General features: G+C 38.6%; 1 protein-coding gene across 2 annotated transcripts in view; it reads right to left on the reverse strand.

The window, feature by feature from the left end:
* ATF6 (activating transcription factor 6) overlaps positions 1 to 26,399 on the reverse strand; it is a 212,776-nt gene that overhangs the window by 133,070 nt on the left and 53,307 nt on the right. For both annotated transcript variants that reach the window (XM_054526488.2, XM_024251202.3), the window contains exon 9: positions 25,273 to 25,364. In XM_054526488.2, the coding sequence (XP_054382463.1) occupies positions 25,273 to 25,364 (92 nt within the window). The remainder of the gene's footprint in view (positions 1 to 25,272; positions 25,365 to 26,399) is intronic.

A 26,399-nucleotide genomic window follows, 5' to 3' on the forward strand; every position in this document is an offset into this window, starting at 1 on the left:
TGGTAATGATTATCACATTGTAATGACAATATACCCTTAACCATAGCTATTTCAGTAACTTTTAGCTTTTTTTGAGTCAAGGAGCTCAGACGCATTCAATGAGCTTCACAAAAATTATCTTATTTACATTATACAGAGTCAATAAAGCATTCTCAACAGGGGAGTCATGATGAAGCAAAATTTAGGATCCAAATAGTCTGTGGGTCTCAATTTTATTATCTATCCATTGACTAGAATATATTTTGAAGAGGTAATATATTAATAAATTCTGCTAAGAATCTTTTAACATTTTTCACTTGTTTGTTTTTGGTTGTTATTATTTTTTGGTCTCCATTCCCTGTAGTTTTTTTGTCTTAAAATGGAATTTCTCTTAAGCTAAATTAAAGACAAGTTGATTGTCCAATTCAGCTAAAAAAAAATTTAAATACTTGAACTCTATGAAATGACCCACAGAAACTAATTTTAACCATCTGAATAACTACAGGTTTGTATTTCCCTTATTTTTATTAACATCTGAAAGACAGGTAAGAACTTCATTTCGCTGCCAGAATTCAAGATTGTTTTAGTACGACTGTGACATCACAAATATTGAAAGAAATTTGACAGTTCTTGTAATGGTCAAATGTATAAAAGAGTATGAGAAAATTATTATTTATATGAACTTTTAGATTCTTGCCATGAGTGCTTTTGCATCATTCAAATGTCCCCTTTTGTTAATTTTAGAAAAATTAAATTTCCAAGAACTCAAAGAAATGACTCAGTCATAGTAAGGATTAGTATAATGAATGCGCATTTGGTGACTGTTTCTAGTTCATAATATTAATAAAGCAATCTAACCAAACTTTGTATAATTGCTTAAATCAGGTTCTATTCAGTACGTTTAAAACATGCTACAAATATTAAGAAAATCGAAGAAGTTTCTATGTCTCTATGATCAGAAACATGCTAGTCCACAGAGTCACAGTAGTTTTAAGCCACAAAATAATCATTACACCAACAAACCTTGCTCATATTATGGGCCACTGGTCCTGAAAAGCATGGATTAATAAAACACAAATGATTTCAATTTCCCCGAAAGTCTGGAAAAAGTATTATAGGAATTGTTACCTTATTTTTTCATTTATTAAATTCTAAAAGCCAACAACTGTTTTAGATTATTTATGAAGCCACTTAATCCTTACAATGTGGTTTCAGATACTCAGTCTTCATACCAAGTAGCTGAACAAAAAATGGCATATCTCCAAGTCTATTCTATTCCTTGCAAACCTGCTTTCTTATGGTACAAGTAGGTCAATTTCGAATTCAAGCCATCTTACCAGGTAAGAATCATACTGCTTCTTAAAAGAAACTGCTTCTTATCCTCAAAAGCTGCTGCTGCTCTGTGGCTTGCAGAGCCACACACAAAAAGCTGAAATTACTTTAAGATGAAAAGAGCAGGGAGATCTTCAGGTTTTAATGTGAAATAGTGGAATGAGCACAAAATTTGGAGACAGGAGATCTGGGTTCAAGATGTTACTCTGAGACTCCTCACTTGAGTATGTCTTGGATACTTGGTCAACTTCTCTAAGCCTCCAATTCCTCACATGTAAAACATGAAAAATAACAAATATTTCACAAGGTTTTCCTGACATTCAAATGAGACAACAGACGGGAACATGGTTTATAAAGCCCAAAGATGACACAGAGCAGGACACTTGTCTTCCTGCCTACCAGGTTCAGGCTAGTGGCAACATAGTAACTAAAGTGATCCTTTTAAAATCTAGGTCAGATTATTATGTCACCTCTGCTCAAAACCTTCTGATGGCTTCCCATTTCTATCACAGTAAAAGCCCAAATCTTTAAAATGACAGAAGTCTTACTTCAATTGACCTCTCCCTGTATCTCACCTCTCTGATATCATCTCCTACTACTATCACTTTAGCAAAGCCACACTGACCACCTTGCTTTTCCTTGAACATGCAAGACACATTTCCACCCCAGGATCCCTGCAATGGCTGTTTCCTCTGCCAAGAATGCTGTTCTTCCTCAGATATCCATATGGCTAACCCTCTCCTCTCCTTTAAGCCTTGGCTCAAACACCTGCCTTACAGTGATCACCATTTAAAACTACAGTCCTGGCAGGGAACAGTGGCTCACACCTGTAATCCCAACACTTTGTGAAGCCAAGGTAGGCAGACTGCTTCAGCCCAGGAGTTTGAGACCAGCCTGGGCAACACAGTGAAACCTCATCTCTACGATAATAATAATCATAATACAATAATTAGCTGGGTGTGGTGGAGTGTGCCTGTGGTCCCAGCTCCTCAGGAGGCTGAGGTGGAACAATTGCTTGAGCTCAGGAGGTCAAGGCTGAGTGAGCCGTGATTGCATTGCTGTACTTCAGCCTGGGGAACAGGGCAAGACCTTGTCTCAAAAAAATTAAAAATAAGTAAATAAAACTACAATCCCAACAACCACCCTTCCACATATAAAACCATTTACCCTACTATACTTTATCCCTTTGTTCAAAGAATTTATAATTTTCTCATTTTACTTATGTTTATTGTCTCTCTTCTCGCTAGAATGTAAGCTAAGGGGTGTTCTAGTTCCTGGTTCATAAGAGGTATTCCTTTTTCAAAAAATAAACAAATAAATAAACTTTATGCACCATCTGCCTCTTGTCAAGATCTACATTTTAGGGAAACTAACCCACAACTTAAGAATGGCAGGTGGTGAAGTCACTATTACACCATTTCCAGATCTAGGAATGGAACATTATGTTAATTTTCAATGCAACTGAGACTAAAAGGAGGAAAAAATGGGGAGTTTTCAAGGTAGTTTCCAAATTTTAAAAAGGTTTTCTTTTCTCTGTTTATTGAATGGTTCAGAGATGATTTTTGCAGCCTAGTAGTAACTGAGGGTAATTTATTAGAAACATAAATGTGGTTAAATGAAGAAATAGACCTTCAAGTCAAGATAAAAGAACCCTCTAAATAGCAGTTCTCAGAGCCAGGGATTACCGTGTTCTGGGAAGAAACCTGCACTTTACAGTGGCTATTTGCCAAATGGGCCAACATGAGCAAGAAAACAACCTGAGATTCTTTCATTCACTCAATAAGCAATTATAAAGCAAGCACTATTCTAATAGATGATGCTTATTCTTGGAACCCAGCCACTAAACTGTGAGGAAACCCAAGCAGCTGTGGAGAGGTCCAAATGAAGAAAAACCAAGAACCCTGGCCCACATCCCAGGCTCAGGTCCTAGCTGAAAGCCGTCACCAACTTACTGGCCATGTGAATGAGCCAATCTGAAAGTGGGTCCTCCAACCTAAGACACCCCAGCTAACACTCCACGGAGGCAAAGAAGAACCGTCTGTCCTGAACCCTGCCCAATTTGCAGATTTCTTTACCAAAATAATAACTGCTGTTGTCTTAAGCTTTTAGGTTTTGGGGTGGTTTGTTCCACAGTATTAGATAACTGATACTCTATAGTAATTAGATTGCTGACATCACTGAGTCAGTGTTTAATATAAAAGGTGTGTGTGTGAACAACTCTTTGTATATTTCTCACTACAGAAAAGTATCCTCTGATTATTCTAAATGTCAAAAAACATGGCTGTAAATTTGAGTACAATCTCTCTTTTCTGTTATACTTACATCCATCCAGTCAACTCATAAGCTACTTTCCCCTATCACAGCCAATCCTAAGCTTTAGGGGAATGGGCAGAGTTACTAGAGTCCTAACTCCTCTAACTGTAAATGCCAACTCCTTTTTCTCTACCTGAGTGGCTGTTGCTCTGTCAGTGATTAAGCCAAGGCTTCAGAGGCAGATTGTGATTCTGATCTCTGCCACATATTAGCTATGTCTTCGGTTTCCTCATCTGTAAATTAGGAATAATAATACCTGCCTCACGGCACTAGGAGGAACAAATGAATTAATCCATATATCAAATAGAATACTTGGACTAGTATTTACTGCATAAAAAGTAATTAGTGTTTGATAAATAATGGCTTAATACAACGCGCAGAAAAAACTAGCTACCTTTACTACCCAAGCACACATGGTATCAACCTATAGCCAACCTAGCTTATTCCAAAACTAAGAATCTTCACCTGTTTTCATCCTCTTTTCTTCCAGCTGCCTTATTTCCATTTATCTCTCATTGTTAATTTACCAAAAAAAAAAAAAAAAAGGGAGAAAGGAAAAATAAAAGCAAGTAATTGAGAAATCTGCTTTATTGAGAATTCTGGGAAAGAGCTGAGACAGAAAATAATATAAGGTATATAGATCATCTGTACATTCTCTACTTCTGGCTCCTCAGAGGCCATGGATTGTGATAAACTGACTGCGTGCATAGCATACTAAGGCCAATTTATGTTCAGAACACACAGACACCAAAAAGTCCAAAGGCACGGCACACACCTGCAGTTCATACTGACATCAGTCATAAATCAATTAAGAACCATTTGTAGAATGACACTTAAAATTATGTTTCAAATGCTTACTAAAGTGACAAAACAGCTCAATCTGGAGACAATAAAGACATGAATGGCAAACTGCCTAGAAGTCTAAGCAATATATAATAATTACATATGTACTTCTGTACATTCAAAAGCTTCAAAGGTATCCTATACTACCCTTAATATTAGCCTAGACCTTCACTTGTTACAAAATTAAGGTGTTTATTTCCTTTATTATTTATGTTCTGCAGCACTTACACAGCATGATTCCATCCGGCTATATTAAGTACTGAAAAATGGTGGTTGAAAATGCTATTTCACACAAACTATCCACTAGTCCTTCTTTTATGTTAACTAAGATGTATGGTCTGAAGAACATATCGAAGTACTCAACTTAAACTCTGATAGTAGTTTTCTCACCTGGCCTAGTTTCTCACTGACCCCTTCTCACTAGGTAGAAAGCAGAAGAGATAAATCTCCTTTTATCTCTTAAGTTGGCAAGGGATGTAGGTTTCTGGTTTCAGCTGCCTTTCCCTTCATTATAACAATGAAGTGTGGGGAAAAAGTAGCCAAGTGACACAAAGTAAAGCCACTGGGATGCTCCTTATAAGCCTCCCAATGTACAACTCACATGAAAGCCAAAACTAAAGAAAAGCATCAACAGAATTTTCCATGCCCTCAAAACCCAGCCCTGCGCTTGATAGGCTCTAAGACATCTTTTTCAACAAAGGATGAAATCTACAGAGAAAAGAGAACCAATTACTTTGTGTAGACACATTTTTGACAAACATGAATATGTTAGACTATTTGGGGAAAGGACTGCCTTTGGCTCTGTTACCCTCCTGCAATTCCAGATTCAATAACACCTGGTACTCAGAGACATTGCATTTCTTCAGTTCATGTGTCACTTTGATAAATGTGGAAAGTATTTTTAGCCAAAAACTCAAATTAGATTTCATTTAAAAATCTGGCTGAACAAAACCATGTATACTTGGTGGTTTGAATTCTGACATTTAAGTTACACAGTAACTTTTAACCTACAGCCAATAGTGATATCATATGGCAAAATGTGCTCAACAACAACAACAAAAAATTGGAACCAGATTTGGGGACAAGCTCATCTCAGGATAAGAAGCTAGAATTCTTCCTATAAAATAATGAAAAGCTGACAAACTCAGAGAATGCTGGAATAGAAACATTTTACTTCTAACCAGTTCCACATGACTCAAACTCAATGCCATATGCTCCGTGGTTACCTTTTCCTTAAAGCACAGTCTCATAAGAAAACCACAGAGTAACTGGCCAACTAGTAGCATGATTTACCCTTCCTCATCCAAGTCTGATGTCTCAAACTATAAAGATTCCAGACCTAGTGAGGGCGCAGCACTAACCCAGAACAAAAACAGGGTAAAAGCACTGTCAATTCCAAACATTTGTTAATTTTTTTAGGACCTAACTAAAACATATTTAAAACCTCCTTAGTATGTTCATTTATGATTTGCAGCAAAGGAGGATGACTATAGTGACCTTTAAAACAGACAGGGGAAAACATAACAAAGGAATCTATAACCTGCAATCCTATGTGCCAGGAAGAAGTTCCCCTCACAGATTATGCTGTGGCCCCTACTCTGTCCAAAACAGAGGTCCATAAATGTCCTCAAGTATGTAAGACAAACCTATCTATATAGAGGTGTCTGTCTAGAGACATTTTAATAAAAACTTCCCTTACATACATTATCTTATAATCTAATGAATAAGTGCTTTAACAATTTCCATAGTGGCTAATGTATAGGAAGAAAGAAATACAAAACTACACACAACAGTTTTCAACCCTAGACATACTTCAGAATCACCTGGGAAAAATGTTTTGTTTACAAACAAATGCCTTCGACCTACCATATCAGACTCCATAGGTCTTGGGTAGGGCTCAGTTAGCAATATTTTTAAGATTCCAGAGTAAGGCTGGGCATGCTGGCTCACATCTGTAATCCGAACACTTAAGGAGGCTGAGGCAGCAGCATCACTTGAGCCCAGAAATTCGAGACCAGACTGAGCAACATAACAAGATGTCATCACTTCAAAAAAACTTTTTTAAATGAGCCAGGTATGGTGGCATGTATCTAGAGTACTAACTACTCAGGAGGCTTGAGCCTAGGAGTTCAAGACTGCAGTGAGTTATGATCATGCTGCTGCACTCCAGCGTGGAAAACAAAGAAAGATCCTGTCTCTAAAAATAAACATAAAAAATAAAAAATAAAATTAAAGACAGTTTAGGTTATACATTTTTTGGGACAAGAACATCATAGAAGTGACACTGTGCCCTTCTCATCAGGAGCTGCAGATGTCAATATGTCTCATTACTGGGAATGTTACTTTATTACTTAGTTATGGTGGCATAACCTCTTGTCCAATATCTCTCACATTTTCTACCTCTCTGTCTCCCTGTGTTACATTCTATATAATTTCTTCAGATCCATCGTCCCATTCACTATTTCTTTCTTCAAGTATATCTATTTTTTGTTTTGTTTTTATTATTATTATACTTTAAGTTTTAGGGTACATGTGCACAATGTGCAGGTTTGTTACATATGTATACATGTGCCATGTTGGTGTGCTGCACCCATTAACTCGTCATGTAGCATTAGGTATATCTCCTAATGCTGTGCCTCCCCCCTCCCCCCATCCCACGACAGTCCCCGGTGTGTGATGTTCCCCTTCCTGTGTCCATGTGTTCTCGTTGTTCAATTCCCACCTATGAGTGAGAACATGCAGTGTTTGGTTTTTTATCCTTGTGATAGTTTGCTGAGAATGATAGTTTGCAGTTTCATCCATGTCTCTACAAAGGACACGAACTCATCCTTTTTCATGGCTGCATAGTATTCCATGGTGTATATGTGCCACATTTTCTTACTCCAGTCTATCATTCTTGGACATCTGGGTTGGTTCCAAGTCTTTGCTTTTGTGAACAGTGCCGCAATAAACATATGTGTGCATGTATCTTTATAGCACCATGATTTATAATCCTTTGGGTATATACCCAGTAATGGGATGGTTGGGTCAAATGGTATTTCTAGTTCTAGATCCCACACTGACTTCCACAATGGTTGAACTAGTTTACAGTCCCACAAACAATGTAAAAGTGTTCCTATTTCTCCACATCCTCTCCAGCACCTGTTGTTTCCTGACTTTTTAATGATCGCCATCCTAACTGGTGTGAGACGGTATCTCATTGTGGTTTTGATTTGCATTTCTCTGATGGCCAGGGATGATGAGCATTTTTTCATGTCTTTTTTGGCTGCATAAATGTCTTCTTTTCAGAAGTGTCTGTTCATGTCCTTCGCCCACTTTTTCATGGGGTTGTTTGTTTTTTTCTTGTAAATTTGTTTGAGTTCATTGTAGATTCTGGATATTAACCCTTTGTCAGATGAGTAAGTTGCAAAAATTTTCTCCCACTCTGTAGGTTGCCTGTTCACTCTGATGGTGGTTTCTTTTGCTGTGCAGAAGCTCTTTAGTTTAATTAGATCCCATTTGTCAATTTTGGCTTTTGATGTCATTGCTTTTGGTGTTTTAGACATGAAGTCCTTGCCCATGCCTATGTCCTGAATGGTATTGCCTAGGTTTTCTTCTAAGGTTTTTATGGTTTTAGGTCTAACATGTAAGTCTTTAATCCATCTTGAATTAATTTCTGTATAAGGTGTAAGGAAGGGATCCAGTTTCAGCTTTCTACATATGGCTAGCCAGTTTTCCCAGCACCATTTATTAAATAGGGAATCCTTTCCCCATCGCTTGTTTTTCTCAGGTTTGTCAAAGATCAGATAGTTGTAGATACGCAGATTCTGAGGGCTCTGTTCTGTTCCATTGGTCTGTATCTCTGTTTTGGTACCAGTATCATGCTGTTTTGGTTACTGTAGCCTTGTAGTATAGTTTGAAGTCAGGTAGCATGATGCCTCCGGCTTTGTTCTTTTGGCTTAGGATTGACTTGGCAATGCGGGCTCTTTTTTGGTTCCATATGAACTTTAAAGTAGTTTTTTCCAATTCTGTGAAGAAAGTCATTGGTAGCTTGATGGGGATGGCATTGAATCTATAAATTACCTTGGGCAGTATGGCCATTTTCATGATATTGATTTTTCCTACCCATGAGCATGGAATGTTCTTCCATTTGTTTGTATCCTCTTTTATTTCCTTGAGCAGTGGTTTGTAGTTCTCCTTGAAGAGGTCTTTCACATCCCTTGTAAGTTGGATTCCTAGGTATTTTATTCTCTTTGAAGCAATTGTGAATGGGAGTTCACTCATGATTTGGCTCTCTGTTTGTCTGTTATTGGTGTATAAGAATGCTTGTGATTTTTGTACATTGATTTTGTATCCTGAGACTTTGCTGAAGTTGCTTATCGCTTAAGGAGATTTTGGGCTGAGATAATGGGGTTTTCTAGATATACAATCATGTCATCTGCAAACAGGGACAATTTGACTTCCTCCTTTCCTAATTGAATACCCTTTATTTCCTTCTCCTGCCTTATTGCCCTGGCCAGAACTTCCAACACTATGTTGAATGGGAGTGGTGAGAGACGGCATCCCTGTCTTGTGTCAGTTTTCAAATGGAATGCTTCCAGTTTTTGCCCATTCGGTATGATATTGGCTGTGGGTCTGTCCTAGATAGCTCTTATTATTTTGAGATACATCCCATCAATACCTAATTTATTGAGAGTTTTTAGCATGAAGAGTTGTTGAATTTTGTCAAAGGCCTTTTCTGCATCTATTGAGATAATCATGTGATTTTTGTCTTTGGTTCTGTTTATATGCTGGATTACATTTATTGATTTGCGTATGTTGAACCAGCCTTGCATCCCAGGGATGAAGCCCACTTGATCACGGTGGATAAGCTTTTTGACGTGCTGCTGGATTCAGTTTGCCAGTATTTTATTGAGGATTTTTGCATCGATGTTCATCAAGGATATTGGTCTAAAATTCTCTTTTTTGGTTGTGTCTCTGTCCGGCTTTGGTATCAGGATGATGCTGGCCTCATAAAATGAGTTAGGGAGGATTCCCTCTTTTTCTATTGATTGGAATAGTTTCAGAAGGAATGGTACCAGCTCCTCCTTGTACCTCTGGTAGAATTCAGCTGTGAATCCATCTGGTCCTGGACTTTTTCTGGTTGGTAAGCTATTAATTATTGCCTCAATTTCAGAGCCTGTTATTGGTCTATTCAGAGATTCAACTTCTTCCTGGTTTAGTCTTGGGAGGGTGTATGTGTCGAGGAATATATCCATTTCTTCTAGATTTTCTAGTTTATTTGCGTAGAGGTGTTTATAGTATTTTCTGATGGTAGTTTGTATTTCTGTGGGATCAGTGGTGATATCCCCTTTATCACTTTTTATTGCATCTATTTGATTCTTCTCTCTTTTCTTCTTTATTAGTCTTGCTAGCAGTCTATCAATTTTGTTGATCTTTTCAAAAAACCAGCTCCTGGATTCATTGATTTTTTGAAGGGTTTTTTCTGTCTCTATTTCCTTCAGTTCTGCTCTGATTTTAGTTATTTCTTGCCTTCTGCTAGCTTTTGAATGTGTTTGCTCTTGCTTCTCTAGTTCTTTTAATTGTGATATTAGGGTGTCAATTTTAGATCTTTCCTGCTTTCTCTTGTGGGCATTTAGTGCTATAAATTTCCCTCTACACACTGCTTCAAATGTGTCCCAGAGATTCTGGTATGTTGTGTCTTTGTTCTTGTTGGTTTCAAAGAACATCTTTATTTCTGCCTTCATTTCGTTATGTACCCAGTAGTCATTCTGGAGCAGGTTGTTCAGTTTCCATGCAGTTGAGCAGTTTTGAGTGAGTTTCTTAATCCTAAGTTCTAGTTTCATTGCACTGTGGTCTGAGAGACAGTTTGTTATAATTTCTGATGTTTTACATTTGCTTAGGAGTGCTTTACTTCCAACTATGTGGTCAGTTTTGGAATAGGTGTGGTGTGGTGCTGAAAAGAATGTATATTCTGTTGATTTGGGGTGGAGAGTTCTGTAGATGTCTATTAGGTACGCTTGGTGCAGAGCTGAGTTCAATCCCTGGATATCCTTGTTAATTTTCTGTCTCGTTGATCTGTCTAATGTTGACAGCGGGGTGTTAAAGTCTCCCATTATGATTGTGTGGGAGTCTAAGTCTCTTTGTAGGTCACTAAGGACTTGCTTTATGAATCTGGGTGCTCCTGTATTGGGTGCATATATATTTAGGATAGTTAGCTCTTCTTGTTGAATTGATCCCTTTACCATTACGTAATGGCCTTCTTTGTCTGTTTTGATCTTTGTTGGTTTAAAGTCTGTTTTATCAGAGACTAGGATTGCAACCCCTGCCTTTTTTTGTTTTCCATTTGCTCGGTAGAACTTCCTCCATCCCTTTATTTTGAGCCTATGTGTGTCTCTGCATATGAGATGGGTTTCCTGAATACAGCACACTGATGGGTCTTGACTCTTTATCCAACTTGCCAGTCTGTACCTTTTAATTGGAGCATTTAGCCCATTTACATTTAAGGTTAGTATTGTTATGTGTGAATTTGATCCTGTCATGATGACGTTCACTGGTTATTTTGCTCATTAGTTGATGCAGTTTCTTCCTAGCCTTGACGGTCTTTACAATTTGGCATGTTTTTGCAGTGGCTGGTACCAGTTGTTCCTTTCCATGTTTAGTGCTTCCTTCAGGAGTTCTTTTAGGGCAGGCCTGGTGGTGACAAAATCTCTCAGCATTTGCTTGTCTGTAAAGGATTTTATTTCTCCTTCACTTATGAAGCTTAGTTTGGCTGGATATGAAATTCTGGGTTGAAAACTCTTTTCCTTAAGAATGTTGAATATTGGCCCCCACTCTCTTCTGGCTTGCAGAGTTTTTGCCTAGAGATCAGCTGTTAGTCTGATGGGCTTCCCTTTGTGGGTAACCCGACCTTTCTCTCTGGCTGCCCTTAACATTTTTTCCTTCCTTTCAACTTTGGTGAATCTGACAATTTTGCGTCTTGGAGTTGCTCTTCTCGAGGAGTATCTTTGTGGCGTTCTCTGTATTTCCTGAATCTGAATGTTGGCCTGCCTTGCTAGATTGGGGAAGTTCTCCTGGATAATATCCTGCAGAGTGTTTTCCAGCTTGGTTCCATTCTCCCCGTCACTTTCAGGCACACCAATTAGACATAGATTTGGTCTTTTCACATAGTCCCATATTTCTTGGAGGCTTTGTTTCTTTTTATTCTTTTTTCTCTAAACTTCTCTTCACACTTCATTTCATTCATTTCATCTTCCATCTCTGATACCCTTTCTTCCAGTTGATTGCATCAGTTACTGAGGCTTGTGCATTCGTCACGTAGTTCTCCTGCCGTGGTTTTCAGCTCCATCAGGTCCTTTAAGGACTTCTCTGCATTGGTTATTCTAGTTATCCACTCATCTAATTTTTTTTTCAAAGTTTTTAACTTCTTTGCCATTGGTTCAAACTTCCTCCTTTAGCTCGGAGTAGTTTGATCTTCTGAAGCTTTCTTCTCTCAACTTGTCAAAGTCATTCTCTGTCCAGCTTTGTTCCGTTGCGGGTGAGGAGCTGCGCTCCTTTGGAGGAGGAGAGGTGCTCTGATTTTTAGAGTTTCCGGTTTTTCTGCTCTGTTTTTTCCCCATCTTTGTGGTTTTATCTACCTTTGGTCTTTGATGATGGTGACGTACAGATGGGTTTGTGGTGTGAATGTCCTTTCTGTTTGTTAGTTTTCCTTCTAACAGACAGGACCCTCAGCTGCAGGTCTGTTGGAGTTTACCGGAGGTCCACTCCAGACCTTGTTTGCCTGGGTATCAGCAGCGGTGGCTGCAGAACAGCGGATATTGGTGAACCGCAAATGCTGCTGCCTGATTGTTCCTCTGGAAGTTTTGCCTCAGAGGAGTACCCGGCCATGTGAGGTGTCAGTCCGCCCCTACTAGGGGGTGCCTCCCAGTTAGGCTACTCGGGGGTTAGGGACCCACTTGAGGAGGCAGTCTGCCCATTCTCAGATCTCAAGCTGTGTGCTGGGAGAACCACTACTCTCTTCAAAGCTGTCAGACAGGGACATTTAAGTCTGCAGAGGTTATTGCTGTCTTTTGTTTGTCTGTACCCTGCCCCTAGAGGTGGAGCCTACAGAGGCAGGCAGGCTTCCTTGAGCTGTGGTGGGCTCCACCCAGTTCGAGCTTCCCAGCTGCTTTGTTTACCTGCTCAAGCCTGGTCAATGGCAGGCGCCCCTCCCCCAGCCTCGCTGCTGCCTTGCAGTTTGATCTCAGACTGCTGTGCTAGCAATGAGTGAGGCTCCGTGGATGTAGGACCCTCTGAGTCAGGTGCTGGATATAATCTCCTGGTGTGTGCCGTTTGTTAAGCCCGTTGGAAGAGCGCAGTATTAGGGTGGGAGTGACCCGATTTTCCAGGTGCCATCTGTCACCCCTTTCTTTGACTAGGAAAGGGAATTCCCTGACCCCTTGCACTTCCCGGGTGAGGCAATGCCTCACCCTGCTTCGGCTCATGCACGGTGTGCTGCACCCACTGTCCTGCACCCACGTCGGGCACTCCCCAGTGAGATGAACTCCGTACCTCAGTTGGAAATGCAGAAATCACCCATCTTCTGCGTCTCTCACGCTGAGAGCTGTAGACTGGAGCTGTTCCTATTCCAAGTACACCTATTTTGCTGTCTTAACCTGGTCATTGTTTTTATAATTTTAACTTAAATTATTTCCAGATTTTTTTTCAAAATGTTCTGGCCAATTCTGGTAGTCTTTTGTTCCTTTACCAGACTTTAATTCTGTCCTTTAATATATTTTATATTCTCTATCTGATAATTCAAATATCTATAGTCTTTCAGAGTGTGATTCTGTAGTGTATTTTTTCTAACTCTTATTCATGGTGGTATGGTTTCCTGGTGTGTTTAATGACTTTTGAGGGAAAGAAGCAGACGTGTGCTCATGTTCAACTGGCTCTGTATCTCTGGCAATTTTTCTTTTCTTTTTTTATTATACGTTAAGTTCTAGGGTACATGTGCACAATGTGCAGGTTTGTTACATATATATATATGTGCCACGTTGGTGTGCTGCACCCATTAACTACCATTTACATTAGGTATATCTCTGAATGCTATCCCTCTTCCCTCCCCCGACCCCACGACAGGACCCAGTGTGTGATGTTCCCCTTCCTGTGTCCAACTGCTCTCACTGTTCAGTTCCCACCTATGAGTGAGAACATGCGGTGTTTGGTTTTTTGTCCTTGCGATAGTTTGCTGAGAATGATGGTTTCCAGATTCATCCATGTCCCTACAAAGGACATGAACTCATCATTTTTTATGGCTGCATAGTATTCTATGGTGTATATGTGACACATTTTCTTAATCCAGTCTATCATTGTTGGACATTTGGGTTGGTTCCATGTCTTTGCTATTGTGAATAGTGCCACAATAAACATATGTGTGCATGTGTCTTTATAGCACCATGATTTATAATCCTTTGGGTACATACCCAGTAATGGGATGGTTGGGTCAAATGGCATTTCTAGTTCTAGATCCTTGAGGAATTGCCACACTGTCTTCCACAATGTTTGAACTAATTTACAGTCCCACCAACAGTGTAAAAGTGTTTCTGTTTCTCCACATCCTCTCAGCACCTGTTGTTTCCCGACTTTTTAATGATTGCCATTCTAACTGGTATGAGATGGTATCTCATTGTGGTTTTGATTTGCATTTGTCTGATGGCCAGTGATGATGAGCATTTCTTCATGTGTCTTTTGGCTGCATAAATGTCTTCTTTTGAGAAGTGTCTGTTCATATCCTTCACTCACTTTTTGATGGGGTTTTTTTTTCTTGTAAATTTGTTTGAGTTCTTTGTAGATTCTGGATATCAGCCCTTTGTCAGATGAGTAGGTTGCAAAAATTTTCTCCCATTCTGTAGGTTGCCTGTTCACTTTGACGGTAGTTTCTTTTGCTGTGCAGAAGCTCTTTAGTTTAATTAGATCCCATTTGTCAATTTTGGCTTTTGTTGCCATTGCTTTTGGTGTTTTAGACATGAAGTCCTTGCCCATGCCTATGTCCTGAATGGTATTGCCTAGGTTTTCTTCTAGGGTTTTTATGGTTTTAGGTCTAACATTTAAGTCTTTGATCCATCTTGAATTAATTTTTGTATAAGGTGTAAGGAAGGGATCCAGTTTCAGCTTTCTACATATGGCTAGCCAGTTTTCCCAGCACCATTTATTAAATAGGGAATCCTTTCCCCATTGCTTGTTTTTCTCAGGTTTGTCAAAGATCAGATGGTTGTACATATGCGGTGTTATTTCTGAGAGCTCTGTTCTGTTCCATTGATCTATATCTCTGTTTTGGTACCAGTACCATGCTGTTTTGGTTACTGTAGCCTTGTAGTATAGTTTGAAGTCAGGTAGCATGATGCCTCCGGCTTTGTTCTTTTGGCTTAGGATTGACTTGGCAATGTGGGCTCTTTTTTGGTTCCATATGAACTTTAAAGTAGTTTTTTCCAATTCTGTGAAGAAAGTCATTGGTAGCTTGATGGGGATGGCATTGAATCTATAAATTACCTTGGGCAGTATGGCCATTTTCACGATATTGATTCTTCCTATCCATGAGCATGGAATGTTCTTCCATTTGTTTGTGTCCTCTTTTATTTCATTGAGCAGTGGTTTGTAGTTCTCCTTGAAGAGGTCCTTCACATCCCTTTAAGTTGGATTCCTAAGTATTTTATTCTCTTTGAAGCAATTGTGAATGGGAGTTCACTCATAATTTGGCTCTCTGTTTGTCTGTTATTGGTGTATAAGAATGCTTGTGATTTTTGCGCATTGATTTTGTATCCTGAGACTTTGCTGAAGTTGCTTATCAGCTTAAGGAGATTTTGGGCTGAGATAATGGGGTTTTCTAAATATACAATCATGTCATCTGCAAACAGGGACAATTTGACTTCCTCTTTTCCTAACTGAATACCCTTTATTTCTTTCTCATGCCTGATTGCCCTGGCCAGAACTTCCAACACTATGTTGAATAGGAGTGATGAGATATGGCGTCCCTGTCTTGTGCCAGTTTTCAAAGGGAATGCTTCCAGTTTTTGCCCATTCAGTATGATATTGGCTGTGGGTCTGTCATAAATAGCTCTTATTATTTTGAGATATGTTCCATCAATACCTAGTTTATTGAGAGTTTTTAGCAGGAAGGGCTGTTGAATTTTGTCAAAGGCCTTTTCTGCACCCATTGAGATAACCATGTGGTTTTCGTCTTTGGTTCTGTTTATATGCTGGATTACATTTATTGATTTGTGTATGTTGAACCAGCCTTGCATCCCAGGGATGAAGCCCACTTGATTATGGTGGATAAGCTTTTTGATGTGTTGCTGGATTCAGTTTGCCAGTATTTTATTGAGGATTTTTGCATCGATGTTCATCAGGGATATTAGTCTACTTTACTTCCAACTATGTGGTCAATTTTGGAATAAGTGCGATGTGGTGCTGAAAAGAATGTATATTCTGTTGATTTGGGGTGGAGAGTTCTGTAGATGTATATTAGGTCTGCTTGGTGCAGAGCTGAGTTCAATTCCTGGATATCTTTGTTAACTTTCTGTCTCGTTGATCTGTCTAATGTTGACAGTGGGGTGTTAAAGTCTCCCGTTATGCGTGAACCCGGGAGGTGGAGCTTGCAGTGAGCTGAGATCTTACCACTGCACTCCAGCCTGGGCAACAAAGCGAGACTCCGTCACACAAAAATAAAAAAAAAAAAAATAAAGTCTCCCATTATGATTGTGTGGGAGTCTAAGTCTCTTTGTAGGTCTCTAAGGACTTGCTTTATGAATCTGGGTGCTCCTGCATTGGCTGCATATATATTTAGGATAGTTAGCTCTTCCTGTTGAATTGATTCCCTTACCATTATGTAATGGCCTTCTTTGTCTCTTTAGATCTCTGTTGGTTTAAAGTCTGTTTTACCAGAGACTAGGATTGCAACCCCTGCCTTTTTTTGTTTTCCATTTGCTTGGTAGATCTTCCTCCATCCCTTTATTTCCAGCCTATGTGTGTCTCTGCATATGAGATGGGTCTCCAATTTTTCTAGGATGGACACTTTCTTTTATAAAGTGTCTCTTCTGAGAAGAATTTGCATTCTATTCCTTCAGGTGCCTACAGGCACCACCAACATAAGCCCACCTAAACTGCATTTTTGTCTTGATTTTGGGGGGCTCACACTAGTAGTATAAATTTAGGCTCTAAACTGATTAGTTAGGGGCTTTGAGTAAAGAATTATCAGGAAAGATTTTTCATTTGTTTCCACTCTAACTAAAGCCAAAACCAAGATAGGTACTTAATAACAGTCTCCCTGAGTGGTAGGGCAAATTTTGTTCCCCTCTTTTGGCAACCAAGAGTGTCATTCTTTGGAAGTTCTGGCTTTATTTGGGTAGAGGAAAAGGGAGGCCTCAGTTGTGACTTCCCTCCTCACTTGGGTCCACAGCTTTCTTTCCCATCCCCAGACACTATGCCACAAGGATCAGGAACTATATCCAGAACAAGCACCACTTCCAATGCTAGCTTGCCATTATAGATTCATCTTATCTTTTATTATTTCTGGCCTCTGAGAAGCCCTTACTTTGTCTCCAGTTGAGCCAGGAAATAAGAGTTTTGATTTATTTTTTCAATCCATCATTTTTTAGTGTGCTAAACTGCAATGAGTTTCTCTGTACCTTTAGCCTACCATATTGCCAAAAACAAAAGATTAAGGTTCCTTAACCTTAAGGTAGAAAAAATAAAATAACACTTTACAGCATAGTAGAAAAGGCAGAGTCTGTAGTGATAATTTAAAAAAAAAAAAACAAACCTGGGTTAAATTTCAGGTTCTCAACAATAAAATATATCTAATAATCATAGAATTAACCCCAATGAGTAATAAGAAGAGGATTTTCTTTTTAACCAATTCACATTTGTCCTGTTTAGCCAGTCCCTGCTGCCTAGAGTTACTATTTTTATAGACCACCCAGAGTGGGCCAGCTCCTTGAATCCTATGCCAAAAATAGCTAGATGCCTTCTTTACTATCCACAAAATATCAATAAGGTCAGAAAAATTAACCCTCCTAAGTCCATTTAGTTTATTTTTTTTTCCTGTGTGACGTCTATTCAGTAACCCAAACCTCTTCAAACTAGTCAGCTTTGCTGCACATTACCTTTGACAAAACTCTCTTACTTTATATATTAGATATATTTATATTTCATCACCAAATGCCTTCAGGAAATGTTTAAGGCATACCAATATTTGGCAAACTTGTGTGTTTTATATTTTTTTTCATTTGGCCCATACCAACAAGGCACAAACATTCAGTTCTACGCTGAACATCTGAAACCACATTAATCACTTTACTCGGTAATGTGATCTGTTCTAAAAGAGTTTAGGTTCCTAAATTTAAAATACTTTGGAAATCTCTGATTCAAATGTCTATTTGTCTGACAAACTTAATTTTGTGGTACTTAAGAAAAGTTCAGATAGAGCTCACAATCTTTTTTTTTAAAGCCTATGCATTTTCCAATTAAAACATAATAATGCATGCTTAAGGTTTCTAGATACACAAGACTATAGATGTGACACTTGTTCAATAAATATCTTCCAGGTGGTTACTAATAAGGTTCAACTGGGAAGTTCCTGCTCCTCTGGCAGACTCCCGGACCAGAGAAGATCATAGTCTTGCAGTAAAAAGACTGAAAACAGGCGGGGCGCAGTGGCTCACACCTGTAATCCCAGCATTTTGGGAGGCTGAGGTGGGCAGATCACAAGGTCAGGAGTTCGAGACCAGCCTGACCAACATGGTGAAACCCTGTCTCTACTAAAAATACAAAAAATTAGCTAGGCATAGTGGCAGGTGCCTGTAATCCCAGCTACTCTCGGGAGGCTGAGGCAGGAGAATCGCTTGAACCCGGGAGGCAGAGGTTGCAGTGAGCCGAGATTGTGCCACTGCACTTCAGCCTGGGGAACAGAGACTCCATCACAAAAAAAAAAAAAAAAAAAAACAATGAGGCCAATCAAAAAATTCTTTTGAATAACACAAATGATGAAACATCTCAATTCCCAACATCTGATTCAGGGACAAGTTTCAGTCTTTCAAATCACTGTTGTTCCCTGGGCTTTAATATTTCACTGTTCATGCCAAATTTTGTCTACAAGAAATAGTTCTTGGTTTTTATGAATTTCACAGCCAGTTTCCTCCTTATCTCCTTGTTGGTGTCTAAAGATATTCTGACTTGTTAAGATACTTTTCTACACTTCCTCATTCCTTCCAGCTTTTCTCCTTGATGCTTTTCTTCAATTTAAGCCTTTTAACATGTTTTTTTAACTTGAATAGTTCCTAATATTCCCACTACTTCTTGGCTGGCTGTTCCTAAAGCATCACACAGAGAAAGATACAGATCTTAACTGATTGATCCTCAAGATTTTCAAATATTTAAACTTTCTCCGATTTTTAATCCTCTCTTTCTACTAACTCCTTTTTGAACACAAACCACTTCTTGATAAAATAGGGACCATCATCTCTTCCTTTCATAATCAGTCAATCTACCATGGAAATGAGATCCATCCCCACCTTTACTTCAGCAGCTGTGAAGATCATTAATTCATTTAAAAAAAATTTTTGTCTGGTGGGCGGGGGCACTCAAAACATTTTTTTTGTTCCAGTCTTTTCTTTCCTAAATTTCTGTTGATTCATGAGGGCTTCCACAATGAGATGTCCCCCCCAACCCCACTGTCACTTCCTGTAGCATAATCTAATCCTCTTTATTCCTTCATCGAGTACTACTGCAAAAAGCCTCCCATGATTGCCACTAGCAGCGTTACTGGTTACTTCTATGTTCCCTCAAGAATATGCCTGTGAATTTGCGATATAATAAGAAATAATATATTTGGTTTTTATTCTGGTTCCTGTTACAGAGCTCCTAAAACCCTTGGAATTTCCTGAGTGATAGGGGGTAAGAAGAGCATCTTTTGTTATCCATAATAAGCCCCTTCCAGCTGGACCTGAGTTTATGCTAAGGAGGTGACTCTTAGATGATGGAGGCTGATTGCCAGAGAAACCAATCACATAATTAGTGGGTTGGGATTTTCAGTCCCATCCCTCAACCTCCAAGTAGGGGAGAGGGGGCTGGAGTTTAAGTGTAATCACCAATGGCCAATGGTTTAATCCATCACGCCTACCTAATGAAGCTCCATAAAAACCCCTAACAATGGGATTTGGAGAGCTTCCAGGTTAGCAAACACGAGGTACTAGGAGGGTGGTGCACCTGGAGAGGGCATGAAAGCTCTGCACTCCTCCCCTATACCTTACCCTATGCATCTCTCCCATTTAGCTTGCCCCACATATCCTTTATAATAAACCAGTAATAGTAAATAGAGTGTTTTCCTGAGTTCTGTGAGCCATTCTAGAAAATTATCAACCTCAAGAGGGAATTGTGGGAACCCTCAACTTACAGCCACTTAGTCAGAAGTTACAGGTCACAACCTGGGACTTGCAACTGGTGATTGAAGTCATGGGCAGTCTTTGGGTACTCAGCCCTTAGCCTGTGGGAGCCTGTGCTAGCTCCAGGTAGTTAGTGTCAGAAATGACTTAAATTAGCCAGACATAATGGCTCACACCTGTAATCCCAGCACTTCGGAAGGCCAAGGAAGGAGAATCATTTGAACTTAGGAGTTCAAGACCAGCCTGAGCAACTTTGCCAGGTGTGGTGACATGCACCTGTAGTCCCAGCTACTTAGGAGGCTGAGGATCGGGGGATTGCTTAAGCCTGGAAGATGGAGGCTGCAGTGAACTACGATCACACCACTGCACTCCAGCCTGGGCAACAGAGCAAGACCCTGTCTCAATAAAAAATATTTTACAATTAAAATTTAAAAAAGAATTGAGTTAAATTGTAGGACATCCAGTTGGTGTCCAGAGAATTGGAGAATTGCTCAGTGTGGAAAATCCACATATTTGGTGTCAGAAGTGTGTAAACAAGAAGTTTTTCATTTCTTTAATGCCTATATGTTTATATGACATCCATACAATTGTTTCTCATACAACAGTTGTTTACATATCTGATTCTCTTACTAGACTGTACTTTTATTCATATTTGCATCCTTGATTCCTTGCTCAGTACCTGGCAAACATCAAGTGCTCTATAAATATTTGCTGTATGTCTGACTAAATAAGTAAGTACCACGTATAGCCTCAGATAAGAAATGAGGAACTAAACACACAGTTTTTTGAGAAATAGTTTATGAACATATATAATTCCTACTAATTGGGTGAGGGAGACATTCATTCATTCATACTACAAGTATTTACTGAGTAACTACTATGTGCCAGCCACTGTTCTAAGCACTGGAAAACAAAAGAGATAAAAATACCTGCAGGGAAAGAAAGAAAGAAAATAAAATAAATAAGTTACATAGCACACTTGAAGGGGAGAGGTGCTATGTAGAAAAATGAAGAAAGAAAGACAATACGGAATGCAATGGCAGGAGCTGGGATGGACATTTAGAAAAGGTAGTCCAGGAAAGCTTCACTGGGGTGGCATTTGAGCTTTTTTTTTTTTTTTTAATTTTGACCAAAAAAAATTGATGTTTTTTAATCACTTTTTTAAAACTTTTATTTGAAGCTCAGGGGTACATGGTATTTGAGCTTAACACCTGACAGAAAGAATCTCTGAGGGAAGGGCATTGCCGGCAGTGGGAATGAAAGTGAAGACCATGAAGTGCTAGCAGGCTTAGAGCGTTTGAGGAAGAGCACACAGGCCAATGTGACAGGCTAACAATAACATTTTTGATTCACAAGATAGGCAAGAATTTTAAAAATACAATATCCAGTGTTAGGAAACGTGAGAAAATGGATACTCCTGTCTCCTGCTAGTGGGAATGTAAACGGATACAGTCTTTTTGGAAGGCAATTTGGCAAAATCTATCACAATTTCAGATAATCGTAACCTCTAGCTCTAGTCTAGATTCTATCATACACATACAGACACATAAATATATGGAAATACATTTTATGTACACATATCAACAAATAACTGGAAATACCCTAGCTGCCTATCAAAAGATGGTTAAATAAATTACAGCAGCAGTTGGGCAAGTGTGCACTGGGGTTTTAAGCAGTCCAAGGAACTCTGGGGATCCTAAAAGTCTTTCAAAGTCAGCAAAGTTCTCCCTTTTCCAACTGCATACCTATGTGAGTCTAAATTTTCTTCATTTATTTCAACCCAAACAATATATCATAACAGATTACATGAAAAAACAGATAATCCTGCCAGATTCTGTTAAGTCGGACATCAAAGATTTTTATGAAACTATTGATTTGATCTAAAGAAGCAACAATAGGTCTCAAGTATCCCCATGTGTTTTAGAAGCCTGAAGTCAGTGAGATAAAACCCAACATTAAGAATGCTTCTGCACAGCAAAGGAAACTACCATCAGAGTGAATAGGCAACCTACAAAATGGGAGAAAATTTTCGCAACCTACTCATCTGACAAAGGGCTAATATCCAGAATCTACAATGAACTCCAACAAATTTACAAGAAAAAAACAAACAACCCCATCAAAAAGTGGGCGAAGGACATGAACAGACACTTCTCAAAAGAAGACATTTATGCAGCCAAAAGACACATGAAAAAATGCTCACCATCACTGGCCATCAGAGAAATGCAAATCAAAACCACAATGAGATACCATCTCACACCAGTTAGAATGGCGATCATTAAAAAGTCAGGAAACAACAGGTGCTGGAGAGGATGTGGAGAAATAGGAACACTTTTACACTGTTGGTGGGACTGTAAACTAGTTCAACCCTTGTGGAAGTCAGTGTGGCGATTCCTCAGGGATCTAGAACTAGAAATTCCATTCGACCCAGCCATCCCGTTACTGGGTATATACCCAAAGGACTATAAATCATGCTGCTATAAAGACACATGCACACGTATGTTTATTGCCGCATTATTCACAATAGCAAAGACTTGGAACCAACCCAAATGTCCAACAATGATAGACTGGATTAAGAAAATGTGGCACATCTACACCATGGAATACTATGCAGCCATAAGAAATGATGAGTTCATGTCCTTTGTAGGGACATGGATGAAATTGGAAATCATCATTCTCAGTAAACTATCGCAAGAACAAAAAACCAAACACCGCATATTCTCACTCATAGGTGGGAATTGAACAATGAGAACACATGGACACAGGAAGGGGAACATCACACTTCAGGGACTGTTGTGGGTTGGGGGGAGGGGGGAGGGATAACATTGGGAGATATACCTAATGCTAGATGACGAGTTGGTGGGTGCAGTGCACCAGCATGGCACATGTATACATATGTAACTTACCTGCACATTGGGCACATGTACCATAAAACCTAAAGTATAATAATAATAATAATAATAATAATTACAATAAAAGAAAAAAAAAAAAAAGAAAATGCAACTTAAAAAAAAAAAAAAAGAATTTGAAGGAAAGTAACTTGGGGGAAAGAATGTAAAGAAAATACTGAGTAGTCTGGCCACAGCATAATAATAATTAATTTGGTTTTCTGGTTTTCAAAATTTTGGATTGCAACAAAAGGAAATTTCAATATGCTATTTCAATTTTTAGTAGCAAATAAATGTGTATATAGAGAAAAACGAAAACTGATGTATTTGAGCTCCCCCCCAAAAAAAATATTTTTACAAAACTATAAAGTAGTACCACTCTTCTGTATCTCACTAAATTTTTGGAGGTTTGGGAGATATAATTATTCTTCATTAACATGTTATTTATGTTAACATGTAAAGTAATGGTTTATGGTTTATTATTTTTAAATGAATTAAAAATTTTTTAATTTTATTTTTGAAGTTTTAATTTCTCATATAATAAATATCAGTATATATAAACCAAAAAATCAAAAATTATTTGGGATCCTTGGTAACTTTTAAGGGTACAAAGGGGTTCCCAAGACCTAAAGTTTGAGAATTGCTAAATTATGGCACATTTACACTACAAAAAACTATAGTATTAAAAGAGAATAATGTATTCACATATTTTAAAGAAAGCACAATTTGTATATAATTGTTTCATGTAAAACCAAAATTTTTAAACTAAATACTTATAAACACAAAGACACAACACAAATGTGGGAATAGATGTTTATATATTCTATATGAAATGTTCTTCCTGTATCTTACCTAAATAATTCCTAATCTTCTTTTAGATCTTAACACAATCACCTCTTTCTCAGAGAAACCTTGCTTTACTTCCCTAACTAGGTCAAGTGACCCTATTATGTGACCTCATGATATCATGTACCTTTCCTTCATGGCACCTAACATTGTTACAATTTTGCATTTATTTGTGTGATCATTTTGATTAGTATATGTCACCTATATTAGATTATAAATTTCATGAGAGCAGGGGGTTGATTATATTATTTTCTCAAATTTCCTATGTTTGAAAATCTTCATAAAAAATGTTTTTTTTTTAAAAAAGAGATTATTCAATTTTAACTCCTTTCAATTTCTCAACCAATTTTAATACAGACTTCACGCCTACCCCTACTAAATCTGCTTTCCAAGATTACAACTGACCTGATAATTGCCAAATTCAGCTTTCTGCATCTCCCAAGCTCTCAGCAGCATGTGATACCACTGCCCAAGACCTGCTTGAAGCTCTTTTTACTTTGGCTTCAAAAAGCTACTTTCTTTCAGTTCTGTCCCTAATACGCTGTGAGTTTCTTTTCCCAAGGCTATCTACTATTCATACTGGTGTCCCCCAGATTCTTCTTACTTTCCTTCCTCTACTTGTTCTCCTTGGATAATCTCATCTACTCCACTAACATTATCTGTCTGTCAGTCTACCTACCTATCTATAATGTTAATTCTCAATATCTAGTCAGTGCCACAAACTTCCTATACTTAAAAACTATTGTCTTTCTTCATAAAACTATCCGTCTGTCTATGTTTGCTTCCTCCGATGACAGCACCACCACTCGGTCCCTCAAGATAGAAATTTTTGAATTATCCTTAACTTCCCTCTTTTCTTCCTCATGTCCCACATTATACCAATTAACAAATCTCACAAAATCTACATCAGAGAGGTACCCTAAGATTGCCCATCCTTTTTATAACCATAGTGTAAGTTCAGACTCTCATTTATTACCTGAAACACCTCAATAGTCTTCTAATGCTTTCTCTGCCAACAGTTTCACCTCACTGCAGTCTATACTCAATACAACCCTCAAAGTCCTCTTCCTAATAAGCAAAGCTGATTATGTTACCCTCCACCTAAAATCTAGGGATGCCTCATTGTACACAGCAGCACCTATACTTCTAACCATATATCTAGCCTCAGGCACACTCCCCACATACACAAGATACACTGAACTTTTCACTTTTTTATGAACATGTCATGCCATTTCATAACTGTGCCTTTAAACATGCTGTTCCCTTTGCCTGGCATGCCTTTCTCATACTTTGCACATGGCAAACTGATATCACAGTTCAATGTTCAGCTTCCTTCGTAGGTATCTCCCTTATAACTCAGTCAATCAACAAAAAATGTACTGAGTACCTATCAATACGACAAGAACCTTCACCTCAACGAACTCGTACTCTATATTATGTTAGGACTCATTCACACTGTTATTATTACGTTCATCACATTATACCATAGTCATCCTTCTACTTGTCTCTCCTCCCAGCTGGATCATGAGATCTTTGAAGGCATGGCTCCTGTCTCATTACTCTTTATACATCTTGAAAAACAAAACATTTTTTCTCTAGTTTATGATGAAAGCTAAAGAATCATGAGGATTTAAGTTTTTAGCATTAGTATCCAAAATAAATATCTATTCACTTACCTCATAGGTCCATAGTTCAGTATTATAAATGCCAATACTATCATCACACAGACAACTCTTCGCTTTGGACTAGGGACTTTAAGCCTCTGGTTCTAAAGGAAATGACCACATTAAATACAATTAAACTAACATCAATTTCAGAAAAAGCAACGCTTAAGATTAGAATTTTCCTCTTTACCAGTTACGTAAATACCTTGTCTTATAAATACCTTGTCTAATTTAAAAAAAAAAAAAAATCAAAGGTGAGGAAATAACACTTTTCAAGACTAGAGCAGAGACTTCCAAGTTCCCTTTTCTAGCAGGGAGAGAAAAGGAGAAAAGCAGAAGAGAAAAAAACACAGCAGCCACTCCATTGCAGTTGCCTCTTCACCCAAGAGGAAAGAATTCAATATATATATATGTATATATATTTTTTTGAGATGGAGTGTCACTTTGTCGCCAAGCTGGAGTGCAGTGGCGCCATCTCAGCTCACCGCAATCTCCGCCTCCCAGATTCAAGCGATTCTGCTGCCTCAGCCTCCCAAGTAGTTGGGATTACAGGTGTGTGCTACACCCAGCTAACTTTTGTATTTTTAGTAGAGATGGGGTTTCACTATGTTGGCCAGGATGGTCTTGATCTCCTGACGTTGTGATCCGCCCGCCTCAGCGTCCCAAAGTGCTGGAATTACAGGCGTGAGCCACCACGCCCGGCCAGAATTCAACATTTTTTATATTTTTACGGATCCCCAAAGAATTTTGAGTCACTTCTATAGTTTGCCTCCCTCACCTTTTAAATCATTGTTTTCAGTAAAATATAGGAGTATTCCCATGTACTCAGGGCCAAGAGAAAAAGAGTGTAAGAAGCCCCATTCAGTAGGCATCTATATGGTTCAGCACTGCAGTGAGAAATTCTGAAAATGGCAAATTTCCCGAATAGAACTGAGGAGATTAAACCCTCCTGGAGTCAGCATAGTAACAGAATGCAAAAATCACATTAGTTGTTACGTGGACTGAGAAAAAATAAAAACACTTTTATTTTATATTGTTTTCTTTTTTAAAAGGGAAAATATGGCAGGGCACTTTAGAAGCCTCAGTGCGATTCATTTAGTCAGAAAAGAGGGTGCTAAGGCAATGAATGAGGAGAAACC

This window comes from Pongo abelii, chromosome 1, assembly GCF_028885655.2.
Source record: "Pongo abelii isolate AG06213 chromosome 1, NHGRI_mPonAbe1-v2.0_pri, whole genome shotgun sequence".
NCBI classification, from domain to species: domain Eukaryota; kingdom Metazoa; phylum Chordata; class Mammalia; order Primates; family Hominidae; genus Pongo; species Pongo abelii.